Source organism: Lathyrus oleraceus, chromosome 6 (genome assembly GCF_024323335.1).
Source record: "Lathyrus oleraceus cultivar Zhongwan6 chromosome 6, CAAS_Psat_ZW6_1.0, whole genome shotgun sequence".
NCBI classification, from domain to species: Eukaryota; Viridiplantae; Streptophyta; class Magnoliopsida; order Fabales; family Fabaceae; genus Lathyrus; species Lathyrus oleraceus.
The window spans coordinates 456,272,300-456,291,700 of NC_066584.1; the positions used below are offsets into that span (position 1 = coordinate 456,272,300).

General features: G+C 32.6%; 1 protein-coding gene across 1 annotated transcript; it reads left to right on the forward strand.

Moving 5' to 3' along the window:
- Positions 1 to 8,947: 8,947 nt before the first annotated feature.
- Positions 8,948 to 13,015, forward strand: LOC127097135 (homeobox-leucine zipper protein PROTODERMAL FACTOR 2). Its single transcript, XM_051035643.1, has 11 exons — positions 8,948 to 9,171; positions 9,482 to 9,904; positions 9,990 to 10,107; positions 10,191 to 10,379; positions 10,486 to 10,863; positions 10,945 to 11,046; positions 11,143 to 11,349; positions 11,524 to 11,704; positions 11,792 to 12,057; positions 12,310 to 12,405; positions 12,520 to 13,015. The coding sequence occupies exons 2-11, from the start codon at positions 9,534 to 9,536 to the stop codon at positions 12,880 to 12,882; spliced, it is 2,271 nt and encodes a 756-aa protein (XP_050891600.1). The 5' UTR covers positions 8,948 to 9,171; positions 9,482 to 9,533; the 3' UTR covers positions 12,883 to 13,015.
- Positions 13,016 to 19,401: the final 6,386 nt, after the last annotated feature.

Genomic DNA, 19,401 nt, shown 5'->3' on the forward strand with positions numbered 1-19,401 from the left:
TAGACAAATAGATTCTTTGAAAAAGTTCTATGGTATTTTTGCTTCTCAGGGTGTCAAACCTAGTCCCCTAACTCGGGTTACTATTCCTCCTTCTATGACACTCGTCGTGTCTACTGCTCTAGAGGTTTCCTCGGCCTCCTGTGCACCTGACTAGCCTCCAATTGCTAACACTACTCTGATTATGGAGGATCATCTTTGGTTTCTTAATGTCTTGGAAAATAGAGACTGAGATCAAGATCAAAGTCCCCTCCTAAAGGAAGATCCTCCTAAATGGGCCTGTATGTCCGAGAGTGTTGCTTTAGGATCAACCACCAATATCCTTAAGTTGGCGGCCATCCTTCTTGCCCATATTACACACACTCTCGAGGAAGTTATTGTTGTCATGTCTAAAGAGGACCTGGTCTTCCTTTAGAATCTTCTTGAGGCAGATAAAGTGGAGTTTTTTTTCGAGGCTACCTTCTATCGAGTAACCTCTTTGTTTTCACTTGCATCTGTCAATCAGGGTGATGTTCTGACCATGGGTAATCCTTTCAAGGAGAGGGATACCTGGAAGGAGAAGTGCGAAGCCATGGAGCAGAGTGGTCAAAGTTTCAGGAGGAGACTCTTCTGTCCAGGAAAAGGTTCGTTGCGCAAGCTTTCCAATATGAGGCATAAATACATTACTCTAATTCTATTTAGATTGTCTGAGGTGAACTGTTATTTTGATGAGGCTATGAAATCCCTTCAATAGGAGAAGGAGTCTCACGTTGAATATCATAAGGCTCACGATGCTCTGGGGGGATGGGCTGAGGGAATGAATCAATGAGTTCCTCCAGCTGACTATCGATAATGTGTATGAGGCTTTCAATCAGTCGGTTAAATAGAAAAAGAAGCTCCTACTAGATGTCTTTATTCCCCACATGGAACTGGATTCATTTGGGGTTATTAGGATTGGTATTTGGTAGATAAATAGGGTGCAGTGCCATAGAGTGAGGAGGCTTAATTTCCCTTTTTTTCTTTCTTTGTAATGTTAGTAGAGTCTTATGCCTTTACAAAGACAACAATGTTATATATTTACCTTTCCGTTTGGTGTTTTTTTAGTTTTTTGGGAATTATATGTTTTATTTAATTTATTTATGGTCCTACAGTCCATCGTATGAGTCACTAGCTTATAGGCTTTGAATTGATCGGTATGTTATGTTCTTGTTGCATCAGAACTTTCTTATCGTTTGTGGCCTTCTGACTTCATCCATCGTGTGTGTGCTACTAGCATCTGGCGTGTCTACTGAACTCTATAATCCTGATCGGGCAACGTAAAATGGTACATGAGCTTCATTGATATTGGATCTGATCAGGAAGAGTTAGTGTCATCCTCAAGCATCACTAGGAACCATCACTGGTCAAAGCTAGGGTTCTTGTCCATACCCTAGGTTTTTCCTAGTTCGGTAGAACGTCTTCAGGATCCACCATATACGCTCTTAGAGTGACTAGTTCCTAAGAGGGGGTACGGCAACTATGCTTGAAACGTGCCCACTCCATGAGGAATCTTCCTCTAAAGAGAGGCTTACACCATCCTCTAGGGGTTGTAAGAACTTTTGTGCTTGCAATGTTTATCATAGTTAGAAAATTAATAATTGAAATTGCAAAAAATATTATAGAATACTTATTTTGTCAAGAGAACTGCAATGGAAGCATATGTTGCCTCTCTTTGATTCTTTCCCCTACTCATCGCATCACTAAAGATTGTTATTGTGGAAGCATCTATTGATCGACTTTGCTTTACAAGGATATGTGTCCTAGACGTCGCGGGTATGGTTCTCCTCTTTAGATGCCCAACGACCGCGCCTATCTCTTTTGGTGTCCCTTTCGCATACCTTTATTCAAGGGATGTTGTTGGGAGAATAATGTATTTGTAGCTATCATGCTTTCCCAAGTCTATATAGGTTAGGTCGTCTCTACGTGAGTGCTCTCGACTGGTGATAGGCCCACAAGTGCATAGATTTTTCGGTTCAAGTATAAAAGATGTTGAATCTAGTGGAGACCAAGTGACAAGTATTGTTCTCTACTACTACGTTGTTTATCTAAGGCGATGAGAATAGGTTTCGGTTATATAGTTGGAAATTAAGCTATGTTTGAAAATTAATTATAACGAGAGACTGGAATGATATTCTTATCAACTATTGGACTCACAAAATTGTCTCTTATATTTATAACGAGAAAATGTTTTCTTGTAGAAAATGAATTAAGTTGAAGGTACCCTCCGCTTCCGGGTGATCGATACCGGATTTTGGTTATATAATCTAATTACCAGCTTTCGCGTGTCCAGTGTTACAATTCAAAATCCATTTTGGAAAATAATTAATTTTTACTTTAAAAGGATGCTTTTAGTAGAAAATTAATTTAACGGTATTGTCCGCTTTTGCATGGCCGGTTCTGGAGTTTTAGACTTATAAACATCCACTTTCGCGTGTACATGTTATTAGTAAAAATCACCTTTTTGAAAATTAGATTTTTCTGAACTAATTAAAAAAACGCTTTCGTTGTATTTTTCAAATTAATTTCCTAAATTTGTACAATCAAATACAGATTTCACTCTTTCGAGTTAAAACTGATATCGTTATGTTTCTGCATTTTTCAAACATAAAAGCAATTTTTGTTATAAACATTAATTTTACGACTTATTAGAGTATTTGGTACGACGTTCCTCACATCTCGACTCAGTTGATCTAAGCGGACATGTCAAAACGGTAAAATTATAGCATGTATTGATCGTGTTCATGTTGAGTACAGTAAACATGCAAATAAGCATACGTAAAGTAGCAGCAAAAGTAAAAGTAAAAGGGAATGGAACCTGAAAATAATTAACTTGAATATAATAATATAATGCTCTGATCATAGACTTTAATCCGGTACAAACGCTAGAAATAAAATGCTGGAAAATAATATTGACATGATTAATGCAACAACAATAAATTATAAAATAGAATACTCCAAAACTTAATTCTAAAGTTACAATAACCCTTCAATGTGAGCAATTACTATATTTTACAGGTGAAATTTCTACTCTAAAATAAGCTTGGATTCCTAAAAATGACTTCTAAAAGCATATTTATAGGCTAATATTCGTACTGGAAGTTATTAGGATCGTGCTAAAGTCATGGAGAAAGTGGAGGAGATGGAGAAACTAAATTTTGAGTTGAGGGTGAAAAAATTTAACTGCAACGTCATGACGGGTGTCACGCTACTAACGTTTCGTTCGTCACAACTGTGACGGTCGACTTCTTGCCGACGACCCAATTGTCACCTGGCTCAGGCTTTTCTCCTTTGTTTCATTGACCATTGCTGACGAGCTGACTTCTTTAAGTAGCTGACGGCTCTCATTATAGTAAAGTGACCGTCATGACTTCATAATTCTTGCATTTCCTTCTCGTTCGTGCCATTTTTCATTGTTTTATAGCGCAAAAGCCTCCAATTGCTAAGTACCTGAAATAAGAACACACTACTGGCATAACACTACAAAAACATATAAATTTGACATCAAAAGATATGCAAAATGCATCAAAATATACGACATACTTTTGTGTTATCAAACTCCGCCACACTTAGACCGTTGTTTGTCCTCAAGCAACTTTGTTTGCATTAAAAACATGTAAAATGCAACAACATGGAAGAAAAGAGACTTAAGAAAACATAGAAACATAACTAACCATACGTGGTCATAAATTTGGATAAGCTAAAGTTAATTCGATAGGTACTAGTGTTAACACTAAGGGCATTATAACAACGCAAACCATATTTTACGAACAAAAGTCTTCCTCCTATGCATACCAGTTCAAATCATGTCGTTGTTTCATCCTCTTTCATGGGAGACAATCACATTAAGGTCAACACTAGAAAAAGAATCAGGAACAGTTGAAGTAGGTGATGAGAAATCCTGAACCAGTGGCGTTGATCTTCGATATGACGGTGTAGGGATATATTTGCAAGGTTAACACTGAGACACCCAAGTCATTTCAAGATCCAAGATAATTGTAGTGAAAAGTGGAGATCAAAAAGTGTACCTTGCATTTCAGGTGAGATGATTTTATATCTTGGATCAAATAGAATGGATTTGCATTGGTTTGGGCTTTAGTCATTTGGATCAAGTGGTGCTGATTTACTTTGTATCCATAAAAATAAAAAATTAGTATTATTATATATTATTCGTAATCATTAATATAATTATACGATAAATACTAAATAACAAATACTTTATAAAAAAATAAGTTGATCACTTCTCATTAATTTCAAAATGTGTGAATTAATAAATTTTATATTAACAAATATGATTGTTTATATTTCTTGGATAATGATAATATATATATATATATATATATATATATATATATATATATATATGTGTGTGTGTGTGTGTGTGTGTGTGTGTGTGTGTGTGTGTGTGTGTGTGTGTGTGTGTGTGTGTGTGTGTGTGTGTGTGTGTGTGTGTGTGTGTGTGTGTGTGTGTGTGTGTGTGTGTGTGTGTGTGTGTGTGTGTGTGTGTGTTGTGTGTGTGTGTGTGTGTGTGTGTGTGTGTGTGTGTGTGTGTGTGTGTGTGTGTGTGTGTGTGTGTGTGTGTGTGTGTGTGTGTGTGTGTGTGTGTGTGTGTGTGTGTGTGTGTGTGTGTGTGTGTGTGTGTGTGTGTGTGTGTGTGTGTGTGTGTGTGTGTGTGTGTGTGTGTGTGTGTGCACGCGCGCGTGTGTGTGTGTGTGTATTTCCTTTTGTTTGGTTGTATTAGGTAAAACAACATATGTACAATATGTATTTTAGGTAACATGTGGAATAAGATATTCCAGCATGTGTTTCAGCGTCTGAGTTTGTTTCTAGCAAGAGTTGTTCAACTAAAGTACTTGACAGAACTAGTTAAGTAAGAGTTGTTCAGGTAAAGTGCTTGTCATAACCAATTAAGCAAAATGTTCCAAGATGTAACTAAAGTGCTTGACATAACTAGTTAAGCAAGAGGTTCATCACGAGAGTATGTATCATCTTGGCATAAGATTTGGATTCTGACTATCTTTAGATGTCCTTCAAAAGAGTTGTGGTGTTGACTTCTTCGTAAGATGAAAATGTTTTCTTTTGGGAAGAAGTTAATCCAAAATCTATTTGAAAAGATTTGGATTTGTTTCAATCAAAGAAGATTTGATTTAATGTTCCTTGAAGGAAGATTTGATCTAAGATTTACTCTACAAAGAAGATTTATGTAAAGAGAGTTATTTTGGATGTAACATGTCGAGCACGATGTTCCAACACGTGTTTTGCAACATCTGGTCCTTGTCAACAGACAGATGTTATTGCAATTGCAGTGAAGAGTGGTGTGCTGCAACATCTGGACTTTGTCAATAGACAGATGTTATTTCAGTTGTGATGAAGAAGAGACACATGTGGAACACGGTGTTCCAACATGTGTGCAACATATGACCCTGATTCAACATGCGGATTTTGTTACTTTTTTGGAGCAAAATTATGGTTGAGATTCAATCAAATTTGTTGCGATATTTTAGAAATGCATTTGTGTAATTTGTTTGACAGCTATTGAGGATCAAATCAATTTAAATGTAGGTTTAAATTTTAATTTGAATTAAAAACAAATCATATATTTTGTTGGATATTTTTATGGAATAAATCATATCAAATAATGTATGTATTTATTCTGGACAAAGTCAAATCAAATTCACATTGAAAAAAGCCCAGAAAAAGCATTGCTATTTAAGGAGACTCAAACCTAGAGTTCGAGGTGTGCATATTTTGATGACTCTTTGTGTTAAGGTTTCTATTTTTTAGTCTTAATTTGAGTTATTGTTATGTACCACTCTAGTGTCTCCACTCATATCTCAAGGCATAGAGATAGATTTCCTTGTCAAGTTGTAAAGTTTTGTTCCAAGATATTAATTTTATAAGCTTGAGAACAAAGTGCTTTAGTTTCTTGTATTCCACGCTAATGTTGTATTAGTATTGAATCTATTTATGTACATCACTCTATATATCAGTAACTTTACATAGTTGTTGATTTGTCTTAGTTGAATGGTAAATTCAATAATCAATAAAGTTGTTATTGAAGTTGATCACTAGGGGTTAGTGATTGAAATAAAGTGAGATGAGTCTTCATATTTAGGGGGAGTTCTAAATAGAAAGTCACTAAGATTAGGAAGATGGATTGAACATCACAAGATTGATGTTTTTATAAGACTAATTGTACTAATTCGAAGTAGTGAATTTCCTTTCTTGGGTAAAGTGCCCCCAGACATAGGTGTAGTTTCACCGAACCAGATTACCAATCTCTTATGTTCTTTATTGCTTTTTCTTTTTCATCATTTTGTATAAGCTTAATTGTTTTCTCTTGGTATTTTAAACTGATTTTATTCTTGTATGCAATGTCTCAAACATCACGTCTGACATATGTCCCCTGAATCCATTATCTGTCATAAATTAATTGTTTAAGTTGTCTCAGACATCTGGTCCAACATCAGTCCTCCTGAGAACATAATATATATATATATATATATATATATATATATATATATATATATATATATATATATATATAAATTTATTAAAAAAATTGTTTTTATATATTTTTATTTAAAAAATTTACGTTTATATTTTTTAAGAATATTTTACACTTTACAAATAATAATGTCTAATTAAATTAAATAATGAGTACATGAAATCATTTATTTAAAATATTTGTTATATAATGTGGCTATACCTTATTAAAAATAGGTGTCATGTTTACACCAATATGATAGGATATGATAGATTTATTCTATTATAAAATAATGTTGTTGATTGACTAAACAACTTGTTTACATTAATGCTTAGGTGTTAAATACTTAGATAAATCATCATGAAATATATAATATATCAAAAATAGGAAATCACTCTTGTGAAAGTATTAATTATTTTTTTAATATATTCAAATTTAATAAATAAAAATAGTCAAAAAAATTAATAAAATTATATTACTTTTGAAAGAAAAAAATCTACTGATACTAAGAAAAAACTCATTTAATTATTCTAAAGAAATCATGAATAATAATTCATTTACTTACTCATAAGACATTTTATGATATATGTTAGATAACCTAAGTAAATATATAATCATATACATTATATTGTAAATAATAAGAATACCATTGAAATTAAATTATATTTAATTTAATTAATATTGGTATTTTTATAAATTTTAATAATAACTCAATTTTTATAAATATTTTAATATTAAGAAATTATTATTAATTGTTAGTTTAATTTCATATATATATATATATATATATATATATATATATATATATATATATATATATATATATATATATATATATATATATATATATATATATATATATATATATATATATATATATATATATATATATATATATATATATATATATATATATATAATTTACTTATTGCATTTTGTTGATTTTTAACTCGACTCATATTTAGGATAATCATTTTAACTATAGAAATAAAATAATATAAACTTCAAAAATAAATATGTTTTGCAATATCTCTTAGTGTCAAATAATTAATAATAAGTGATTCTTATCGCTTTCCAAGTGTGACACAATATTTATATATTTTTCAACTACTCTTTATATTTATTTCATTTTATCGCTTTTTCTCCTTTTGAATTTTTTTATTCTCTTTTCAATAAGTGAACCACATTAATGATTCATGTTTTTCTTGCCTCTCCCCTTTTGATGTCACATTTTTCATATTTTGTGGGTTTTTTTAAGGAGAATAATTTTTCCTTTGACTTTCATAATTAATCAAAGCTTCATTTATTTGCACTCACTTTATGACTAAAAGATAGAAAAATTAAAATGTCATTTGAATGTTCAAATTTTATTGTTTGGTTGTAGTCACTTTCACTTAACTGCGTTAATCTCTTTCGATTTAATATCAACAATTTTACATTTGTGATAATATTAAATACATCAATACTTAGATTATTGTTTAATGGACGCGTTAGATTTCTTTTTAGAAAAAAAGAATTGCATAGAATACAATTAAGATTAAAAAATTTGTTGTCCCTCACTAAATCACGGAATAATTGTTTAATTAATATAAGTTATTTAAAATATAAAAGTACATTTTTATTTTTTATTAAAAATATATTCTATCTCTTCTAGGTTAATATTTATAATAAAAAATATAAAAATACTCTTTTATCTCTATAACAAGTTATTTAAAATACAAAAATATCATTTTATTTTCTATAAAAATAATTTCTCTCTCTTTCTCTCTCATTTTTCTCGATTAATATTTAAAATACAAAAATACAAAAATATCAATTTGTCCATCATACAAGTTATTTAAAATACGAAAATATTTTTTTATTTTCTAATAAAAATAATTTTTTTATTAATATTTACAATATAAAAAATACTTTTTTGTCCGTAGTACAAGTTATATAAAACACAAAAATACCATTTTATTTTTCTTTAAAAGCTCTATTATTAATTTATACATTTATAAATGATATTGTATTAAATTATACTTTAATTTATTTGTCATGTTCATTGCCCATCAAACATTGTACAAGATAAAAAGTTTTTTATTATTTTAAAAACTTGTACTCTTATGTTCAATACCTACCATTTTGTGAATCAGACGCACCAATGATTTAATTTCTATCATAAATATTTATTTATCAATATAAACAAGTTGTTTGATATTTTTAAATTAATAACTTGTGTAAAAAAATATATTTAAATATAAAATTAATATAATTAAAGTATTATTTTCTTTCTTTCATTTATACATTTTAACATATGTGAAATTGTCAAATAAATTGATTTTAATTTGACAAAGGAAGTTTTTTTTTCCTTATTTTCATAATCAACATTTCAAACCATTTCCAATTGTCAACCCTTTTCATTTTTTTTTGTCAAATAAAACATAAGAGTGTTAAGATTGAACATACGAGTCATTAAATAGTCAATTATACCCTCACTCAACTAGCGTAGTTACTAAGAATCATAGTCAATTTCAAGGTCCAATTTGAAGTCATGTCCAAAACTCAAATATAAATCGAGAGGAAAATGTTATGAAACAACACTACAAGAAGGAGTTTGTTTTATTTGCTTAATAAGAGGATTTGTAAGGTGGTGTGGTTTTGTATCAAGCCCTTACTCAAGTTTGATCAAGGTTAGGTGAATTCTTCTCTTTTCTTTAATTTCTTGTTTTTCTCTCTTAACAAAACTATATTGCGATGCATTGGTGCACACAATTGAGACTCCTTCAAATCGATTGTGTACATCGATTGAGATACTCTTTATTTTTTTAAAAGAAATCGAGAGTGATTGGCGGAGCAAAATCATTTCCGTGTGATAATCATCTTTACAATATATTGTTTGATTTAAATTTTTGTGTTAGCCTTTGCAATTTATCGTTTCTAATGTATGATTTTTTCAATGACACGACTTTTAACTTTCATCTTTGACATGTTACATAATAGATTGCGAGTTTTTGAAAAAACACATTGAAGTACCATAATATATTACCTAAGCATGTGTGATCGTGATCGTGAACAAGTCCCAAATAACTCGGACTCGTTTGATCTTCGATACCTACTACTTGACCACTCAGATACGTTTGATCTTCAACCTGATCACTCGGATAGGTTTGATCTTCGACCACATCAACAACAAGTGCAACATCAAAATATGCTTGATTCTCCTCAACAAGTACTACAACAACAACAACAATTTTTAGATGTGTCAACCAAAAACGCTTCCTCATCAAATGATCAAGGGATTAATCAAAGTCCAAACTCCGGAAACAAAGTTGTTTCTTTTGATGGAGACCAAGATCTCAACCAAGAGCAACAAAATATGAGCACTAATCGGCACTCACATGAACAAATACGAGAATTGGAAAAGTAAGTTCCAAATACCCAATTACTCTTCTCTTGTTTAATCACTTACTTTGCTTACTCAAACATTATTAATTTATGATATGTTCAGGGTTTTCAAGCATTGCCCTCACCCTGATCAAGAAGAAAGGCAAAAGATGAGCCGTGTGCTAGGTCTTGAGCCTATCAAAATCAAGTTTTGGTTCCAAAATAAGCGAAATCAACATAAGGTAAAGGAGAATCAAAACCTATTGAAATCTGAGAACTTACATGCGTCATGATCAAAATAAATTTGTTAATGCAACATATGCAGGTAATGCAAGAACGAAACCAAAACAATCTTTTGAGACAAGAGAATGCAAGGCTTCGCGCCGAGAATGAGTTGCGTAATGAGGCATTGAAAAACACTAAATGTCTACATTGTGGAGGTCCAGTTTCTATTGGTAAAATGTGCTTTAACCAAAACCAACTTAGAATTGAGAATTCCAGATTAAAGGCTAAGGTATGTGTATCTATTTTGTTTCAAATGGCTTAATCTATATAATTACCTTTATTTTATTTACTGGTTGAATTGAAAATTATGTTTTGTTTATGCTTATGTCTTATAGATTGAAATGTTGTCGAGAGTTTCAAGAAATGATATAAATGTAACGCAAAGTGATTGTGATATCACTTCAAGTATGATTGAGGAGTTGTATTATAATGGGAATGATCCATTTGCTTCACTTTCAACTTCTTATTTTGACAAACAAAAGATCGTAGAACTTGTTACAGTTTCTATGGAGGAACTCACAAGGTTAACTCTAGCTGGAGCTCCTTTGTGGATCTCTACAAATGAGTCTGAGATTATAAATGATGTAGAATACACTAGGGTTTTCCCTAATGTAATTGGTCCAAAACTCGTTGGTTTTATATCTGAATCTTCAAGGGAATCAATGATTGTTAATATGAATCATATTAATCTCATTGAGACTCTTATGAATGTGGTGAGTAACAACTTACCAAAAAATTTCTTAGATTTCATTAATAATAATAATATAGTTTTCTAATTTGGCAACGGTTTTCAGAATCAATGGTCTGCGATGTTTTCTGACATTGTTTGCAAAGCAATGACAATTGAAGTTCTATCACATGGAGTATCTGAAAACTATGATGGACTAGTACAAGTGGTATGTAAAATTTTAATAAGTTTAATTAAGTTGTTTATCCTAATGGAGTGAAGATGGAATTAATTTTATTACTATGAATTTTTTGTTTTGTTTCAGATGTCAGCTGATTTTCAAGTTCCTTCGCCACTTGTTCGTGCTCGTGAAAACTACTTCGCTAGATATTGCAAGAAGTATCAAGAAGGAACATGGGTGGTGGTTGATGTTTCCTTGGATCATCTCCGACCGAGTAGCAGTACAACGCCAAGAAGTCGAAGACGACCCTCCGGTTGTTTAATTCAAGCATTACCATATGGTTATTCAAAGGTGTGTTATGTTGTACTATTTCACATTGATCAAATTTCTTGATCCATAAGTATTAACATAATGATAAAATATTATAACATTTGATATATTGAAGTTCTATATGTGAGTTTCACTGGTGTAAACTTATTATTAGATGATTTTTTTACTTTTTCAAGTGTTTTTTTCTTCTTCTAGGTTACATGGGTTGAGCATGTAGAAGTGGATTACACTACATTATTGTTGAATAGGTTTTATGACTCTTTAATAACTTCAAATCTTGCCTTTGGAGCTAAGAGATGGGTGGCATCACTAGGTAGACAATGCGAACGTCTCGCTTATTCAATGGCCACCAACTTACCTGCACGAGACTATTATGGTACACTTTCTATATGGGTTTTTGGTGTATCCATTATCACTTAATTTAATAAACATGACATAACATATATATGCAAATTCAATTCAGTGATGAACAGTTTTCAAGGAAGGACGGTCTTACTGAATTTGGCAGAAAGAATGAAATTGTGTTTTTCGTCTGTTGTTGGTTCTTCCGTAGCAAGTTGTTGGAATGTTCTAACATCTGATTCTCATGATGTAAGAGTCATGTCCAAAACAAACACTGAACCTGGATCACCTCCTGGTGTAATTCTTAATGGTGCAACTTCTCTTTGGCTTCCGGTTCTTCCAAGAAAACTGTTTGATTTTCTTGGAAATCAAAATTCAAGAAGTGAGGTATTGTATAACTAACACATTTATCATCGTAGTTTGCAGCACTGACATCTCTGAAAAAATGCGTTTTTGTGTCAATGTCGATGTCAATTACTGAAACCGATACCAACACTTGTGATTATTTTTAATTTATTTTTGTGTCAATGTGTCAGTGTCATGTTTCTGATATTAGTGCTTCGATAGTTCATAATTACATTATTTTATTATAGATATTATTCTTTATTTGAACTTATAATGTATGATTGAATTTTACAGTGGAATATTCTTTCCATTGGAAGTATAACTAAAGAAATGGCACATGTACGACATGGTCATGATCTTGGAAACTGTGTCTCTTTATTTCATGTCAATGTAAGTAATTGATTTATCACATTTTTATCAAATATCTAATAAGAAATGTTATAGTTAGTTAATTAACAGATAATTAACCTAACATTCATTTTGGTAAATGTGAATTAATTGCAGAGCCAAAACTCCATGCAAAATAATGATATGTTTCTACTTCAAGACAATAGCTTTGATAGAACTTGCTCACATGTAATCTATGCTCCTGTTGATATCAACTCGGTGAATGTAGTATTCAATGGCGGAGATCCAAATATTATTGCTTTGTTTCCTTCTGGTTTTGTTATTCTTCCAGATGGGGTTCAACTCAGCAATGGAGGATCAACGGAGAATTCTATTGGATGCCGAGGTTGTTTGTTAACAATTTCATTTCAGATTTTGGTTGGTTTGAATCCAGCATTAAGAATAGAAAATGGCTGGGTTGAAGCTGTTGTGAATTTGGTTGAAAACACAGCTGAAAGAATCAAGGTTGCAATGGCATGAAACAAAAGGATCTAGGGTTTGAGAATTGACTTTGTTAGATGAATGTGGAAGTTTATATGTTCCATGAGAACTATGTAAGATTTTTATGTTATTGTGTTGTGGAGTTCATGAAAACTTTTAATATTTTGTTGTGTGCTTTTTTGTGCTTATAGATTTCATTTCACCTTACTTAGTTTCCTTTTGAGGAGTTCCATTAATATTTTTAATAAACATAAAAATTTTATAATGATAAAAATATAAAAGAATATAGAATTTTATTAAATTTACTAAAAAATAATAGAATCTACCGTTAAAATAGGTCTATATTAAACACATGACAATTGCATATATAAGGAAGAGATCCTCTCCCGTAAACTATGTTATCTAGTGGAATTTCAACCACGGCCTTTTTATTAACTATATTGTTATATTATTAAAATAATAATTGAATGGTAGATATGCAAACTGCACCAAGTCTAGTGATTTTTTTACCGGAGAGAATTCAAATCCGCATATATAATATTTGTTGAAAAATTCAAAAAAATATCACCTAAATCAAGATGAAAGTGTAAAATGATATGGATTTATTTTCACACAAAAGAGACAAGAATTTAAAAGAATAATGGTTCGAAGAGATGCTTTCTATGAAGAGATAATTATTATAGATCAAACTTCAAAAACAATTTATGTGTGTTGTGGATTTGTTTGCACTTAGATTGGTAAATGAATTTTTATTTGATATTATTTAGTATGGTTACTTATATGTTAGAGTATTCTTAATTATATGTTGATAGATTTGGATTGTGTGACAGATGGCGTGCTTGGATGCATGCTCTTGTATTATCTAGAAACCTAGTAGTCATGGTCAATGGTTGCCTCACTCTAGAAAACCATTTAGCTTCATTCTTACTTCTTCTTGTAGTTATAAGGGTTTTGAATGGCTTATTCATGAGGGTCGCTGACTTGAGTTTTGACTCTATTCTCAAGGTCGGGTCCTCGAATTTTTTGGTCTCTCACTTAGAGTATGTGGATAACACTCTAGTTTTCAGAAAGACAACAATGGATAACCTTTGGGTGATTATAATCATCCTCTATGGCTTTGAGCTTTCCCCGAGTCTTTGGGTCAACTTCACTAAAAGTAGCTTTCTTTAGGCAAATGTGACATTATAACTTTTGACTATAGTAGAAATGTTTTGGCATTGTCACTACAAGAAAAAAGATGTTTAGTGACACCTAAGTTGCGACGGTTCTATTAAAATTGTCATCCCCCAATGACAGTTGAGACGACGGTTTTGTCAAACTGCCTCTTAATTTTCACAAAAATAAATATAATTTGTGGTGGTTTGCTTGAAAACCTCCCTAAAAACTTGTTTGCGACAGGTTTTGGAGCCGTCGTAATTAAATATAAAATAAAGCTTCTAAAATCATCAATTGTGGTGTAATAGTCTAGTGGTAGTTGCTTGCTTCTTTTAAGTTATAGACACTAGTTTGATTCCTGTTTTTGTAATTTTTTTACATAAAACATTAAAAATACGTTTTTTATGCTTTCAAGAATCGAACTTGACACATTTGATTCAAAGTAAAAAAAATTATTATTGGGCACTTATACTTTCCCGCAATAGTAGGTTGATACATGTAACTTTAGTATCTACTCTGCACTTGCATAATAATACATACTTAGACAATGTCTAATTGTGTGTCAATATTTAAACTTTGATATGCATTGAATCATGATGAATCATTTGAACGAACATTTTCCAACGAATCTTCTAATCTTGAATGGTAAGAATTATGAAAATTGATGTAAGCAAATGAAGGTCATTTTCTGTTATCGAGATCTTTGGAATCTTGTTAAGAATGAAGTAACACCAATTGGAGATAATGCTACGGGTGAACAAAAGGTTGCACACAAAGATTTGAAGAAGAAAGATTACAAGGCTTTCTTCTTAATCCATCAATGTGTTGATCCAAACAACTTTGAGAAAGTTAGTGATGTAGATTCAACAAAGGAAGCATGGGACATCCTGGAGAAATCATTTGGAGGCGCTGAGAAAGTAAAGAAGGTAGGGTTATAAACTTACAAAAGAATGTATGAATTGCTTCAGATGGAAGACGATAAAAGTGTGACTGATTTCTTCACCAAAGAAACGAAATTGGTGAATCAAATCAAAATGTGTGGAGACGTGTTGACATCAAAATCTGTAGTGTCAAATATTTTGAGGTCATTGGCTCCAAAGTTCAATCATGTGGTAGTATCCATAGAAGAATCGAAGGAATTTTCAAGTCTGACAAAAGAAGAGCTTCAAGGGACGCTTGAATCTCACAAATAAAGAATGGATGGAAAAATGCAAGCAAGTCGAAGACTGGCGTGGCTTTGCAAGGTCAATCGACTAAAGAAAATAAAAACAAAGGAAAATGGAATGGAGGAAAAGGTAGAGGAACCCATCAAGTAGGTAGTTCATCAAATTAGAGACAATCTTCTAACCAAGGTAATCATAGAGGTGGTGGTGCATGTAGAGGAAGAGGTGATGGAAGAAAATCTGATAAAAGTCATATTTAGTGCTACAATTGTCAAAAGTATGGTCATTATACAAGTCAATCTCGAGGAGGCGAGAAAGATCAAGAAAGTGATGCAAAGCTTGCAGAAGATGAAGTGATGTTAATGGTCACAACAAAATAAGAAGAAAGGTTCAAATATCAATGGTATATTGGAAGAAAAAATCGGTTTATCAACAGCAGTCCCTCGTCGAAGAACAGGGTAAAGTTTGCAAAGATAATACCTTATCTGCTGAAGGTATTGGTGTTGTTCTAATCAGAAGAAACGATGGTAAACAATCAATAATTTCCAATATGATGTATATACTTGTCATGAAAAGTAATATGCTAAGTATAGGTCAGTTTATCAATAGGAATTACAAAGTATTGATTGAAGATAGAATGATGAAAGTGATCAACTCGAGAAACATGCTAATCTTGAAGGCTCCTATGTATCAGAATAAAACCTTCATGATTGAACTTGGTGTGTTGGAACACAAGTGACTGGCGACTGCAGCTAGCAAAGATGAATGGTTATGGCATTATAGAATTGGTCACTTGAATTTTAATGACATTACTAATCTGAAGAGAAAGAACATGGTTTCAAGCCTACCATAAATACATATTCCATCAGAAGTATGCGAAGAATGTGTTCAAGCAAAGCAACACAAGAATAGCTTCATAAAGGATGCAAGAAGCAAGTTGAAATCTACTCTTGAGATAATCTACTCAGACATGTGTTGTTCTCTCCAGGTAGATTTGTAATACCCCAATTTTGACCATAAGATCCCTCATGCTAGCTCATCATTTGCATTGGCTTTGGGATCAGGCCTTGGTATCCTCCTCACCCCTTATTCATTAGGTTTGCATTAGGAGAGACCACCAAGCACTTTTGATTATATCATACTTTATTTTTATTTTTTTTAACTAAAATACCAAATATGTGTCTATGTGTAGCTTTGTTTCTTTTGTAGGTTGTGTGTGCGTCCACCTGTGCCTCATCAAGCTCATATCTAGGGTTTAAGACCCTCAATGCAAAGAGATCAATCAAACAATGGTCCACATTTGTTCTAAGCATCATATATGGATCCCCATGTTCTTCATTTGTCAATTTGATCAAGAATTCATCAAGAGTTTGAAGCTTGTTTACCTTGGAAGCTCTAATTCATCTAGGTATCTTGTGTGACTTCCTCAACAATTTTTTTATCATTTGGTCAAATATATCAAGTTATACTCCATTATACATCATCTTATTCATATATGATTCTCCATGAGTCCCAAAGATCAAAGGAACTTCAAGTTTACACGTTGGCTCAAAGAGGTTGACCAGAGAAAGTCAACTAGTCAAATCTAGGGTTCCTTAGACCCTACCTCCTACAATATTTGTCATATGAAAATTATTCCAAGATAAAAGTTACTATTTATGGCATTCCAAACAACTTTCATGTTGGCATAAAGAGCTAACTTTTCTTGGAAAGTCATTTTTTTATGGTGAAAGATTATAGGTCATTTTGTTTGTGCCCTAGTTAGGAGGTCAACTTCGAAGGAACATAACTTGATCAATGTTTATGATATGAAGACCATACAAGTTTCATTATAAATTTCAAGATGTCCTCTCCAACTTTTATTCTTTGATAAATGTCAAAATCTACTTGCAAGGGCATGTTCCAAGAGGAAACATTATAGGTCATTTTGGGCCATTACCATTGAACAAGCAATTTTCCTCAACTTATAAAATCCATAACTCCCTAATGACAAATCCAAATCATGTAAAATTTGTGAGAAAATTGAAGAGGAATTAAATAGCTACAACTTTTGTGAATAAACCATTTTCATTTGAAGCTCATAGCAAAAGTTATTCAAGATGGAAGAAGTGGTCATTTGACTTTGTACTTAGAAAATTTTCAACCATGTTTGATTTATCCAACTTCCACCTCAAAATTCATCAGGATCCAAGTTCAAAATGAAAAAGTCTTCAACATCAAAGTTGTTCCCCTTGATGTCACCTTTCTAAAGCATCCAATATCACTTTATTTATACAATAATTGAGGGACTTGTGCATGGGTTCTTCTAATGGTTTGTTTTGGCAACATTTGAATTCAATTTCCACTTAGCTTTGTGTGGCTCCATGTTATGACACCAGTAGAATTTGTGCATGAATTGGAGTGGATTGCGATGATCATTTGGGTCCTAGCATACGTCCATGCACCCATGCACTTGAATTTCTATTTTTGGCTCAAAATTCAAATGGGGTGAATATCACTTTCCATGGCCTATATAATGAACTCATTGGCCTCAGATTGAAGAGGACACCTTGCCTAAGCCTTGCCAAGCAATCTCAGAACCTCATTCCATAGAATACCTTGAGGATTTCATTGAAATCGAGTTCTTGATTCAACTTCTATTTGTAAATAAGAACTCAATGATTCATAGTCATTTTCATCTCAATCACTCACTGCAAGCAAGAGGAGAAGAACCAAGTGGAACTGCATCAAGATCAAGCCAAATCACTCCAACCTGAAGGTGATTTTTCCAGATTTTCAATTCTTCGATTCTCTCTCATTTCTCCATAATTCTAGTTATTTATTGGTTATCTGGAGTCCTACCAATGTAAGCAACAAGATTGAGTTACTTTAAGCTTAAATCGAAGCAACTCAGATCGGGTACCTCAAAATTCAATTCCTTTTATCTTTCAATATACTTGGAATTAGGAGAAATTGAGGCCAGATTTGAGCTCCTGAGCTTTTTCTCTTTAAATTAGTGTATGCACTTTTTATTTTGGTGAACTTTGGTGGTGGACCAGTCCGATGAGGTCCACCGGAGAAGACGACCGGAGCTAGGGCTCCGGTGATGTGTTGGCATGCCTCATGGCCATCTGATCATGTTGAATTGTTTTAATCTGAGCCATTCCTTTTAATTACCATGCGTATGATACGTTGACTAAGGACCATTTGGAACGCGCGCGTTTGGCCATCAGATCTGCCACCTCAATTAATAAGGGAGATCTAATGGCCCTTGTTTTTTCTATTTTCTTTTAATTTCTGATTTTTCATTTAATCCATTTATTTTGTTTAATTCATATTAATTTCATTTTTAATCCAAAAAGTATGGGACTTTCACCAAAAATCTTTAAATCCCCTGAGTAGTAGAACATGGGAAAGAGTTATTCCCCTCCATAAGTACTCCCCCTCAAGGGGCAGGAGTCATGGAAGGGCTATAAAAAAGACCACATAACTACTCCCCCTTTTTAGCCAAAAATTTAACAAACACAATCAAACTTAGATGTAGCAGAGCAACCAATCGGTTAAGTTACAGACCAAGAGCACTTAAAGTGCATAAATATTCAGGGCATGGCCCAAAAAAAACTAGAAGCACACAAAAAAGACACAGAAGAAGTAGAACACTTCAGTCTTCATCACTGTTGGTTGTCTCTTCATCTTCACTCGCATCAGCATCTTCTTTATTAGCATCTTCTTCATCTGTATCATCACCTTTCAGATTTCCTTCATCTTCAGACAAGGCCTTTATCAGGATCTCAAGCCTGCTATTCCTCTTAGTATAAACTTTGATAGTTTCATCTAAGGTTTTTTAGGTATCTTTTAGGTCAGCAAGAATTCATGTTATAGTAGTAGACCTGGAAGGTTTCTGGCCAGATGTCATGACAATATCTGGAACATGTCTCCCAGTGAAAAGGCTTGGGTGTTGACTCAGTATAACACCACAAATTAATGAGGGAAAGGTTATAGGTATCTTCACAACGAAGGAGGCAACATGCTTCATTGTTTGTTAAAAGACATAGGATCCAAAGTCAATGTTGTTAGGTCCCTACAATATAAATGAACTTACCCAATCATGTAACAATGTTGGAAGTATGATTAGTTGGCACCCAATTAGAAGCTCCAATTCTGTGAAGTACTGCACATTTCACATTCAAGCAACTTGCTGACAAATTCCCTTTTATAGTTTATTCTTTCACTTGTTTTGCCGTAATTTCTCTGCAAATAA

Coding starts and splice junctions, on each gene's coding strand:
- LOC127097135 (XM_051035643.1), top strand. CDS start 9,534: ATGTGTGATCGTGATCGTGAACAAGTCCCAAATAACTCGGACTCGTTT. Junction 10,108..10,190: donor ATAAGCGAAATCAACATAAG/GTAAAGGAGAAT, acceptor CAACATATGCAG/GTAATGCAAGAACGAAACCA. Junction 10,864..10,944: donor TTGAGACTCTTATGAATGTG/GTGAGTAACAAC, acceptor AACGGTTTTCAG/AATCAATGGTCTGCGATGTT.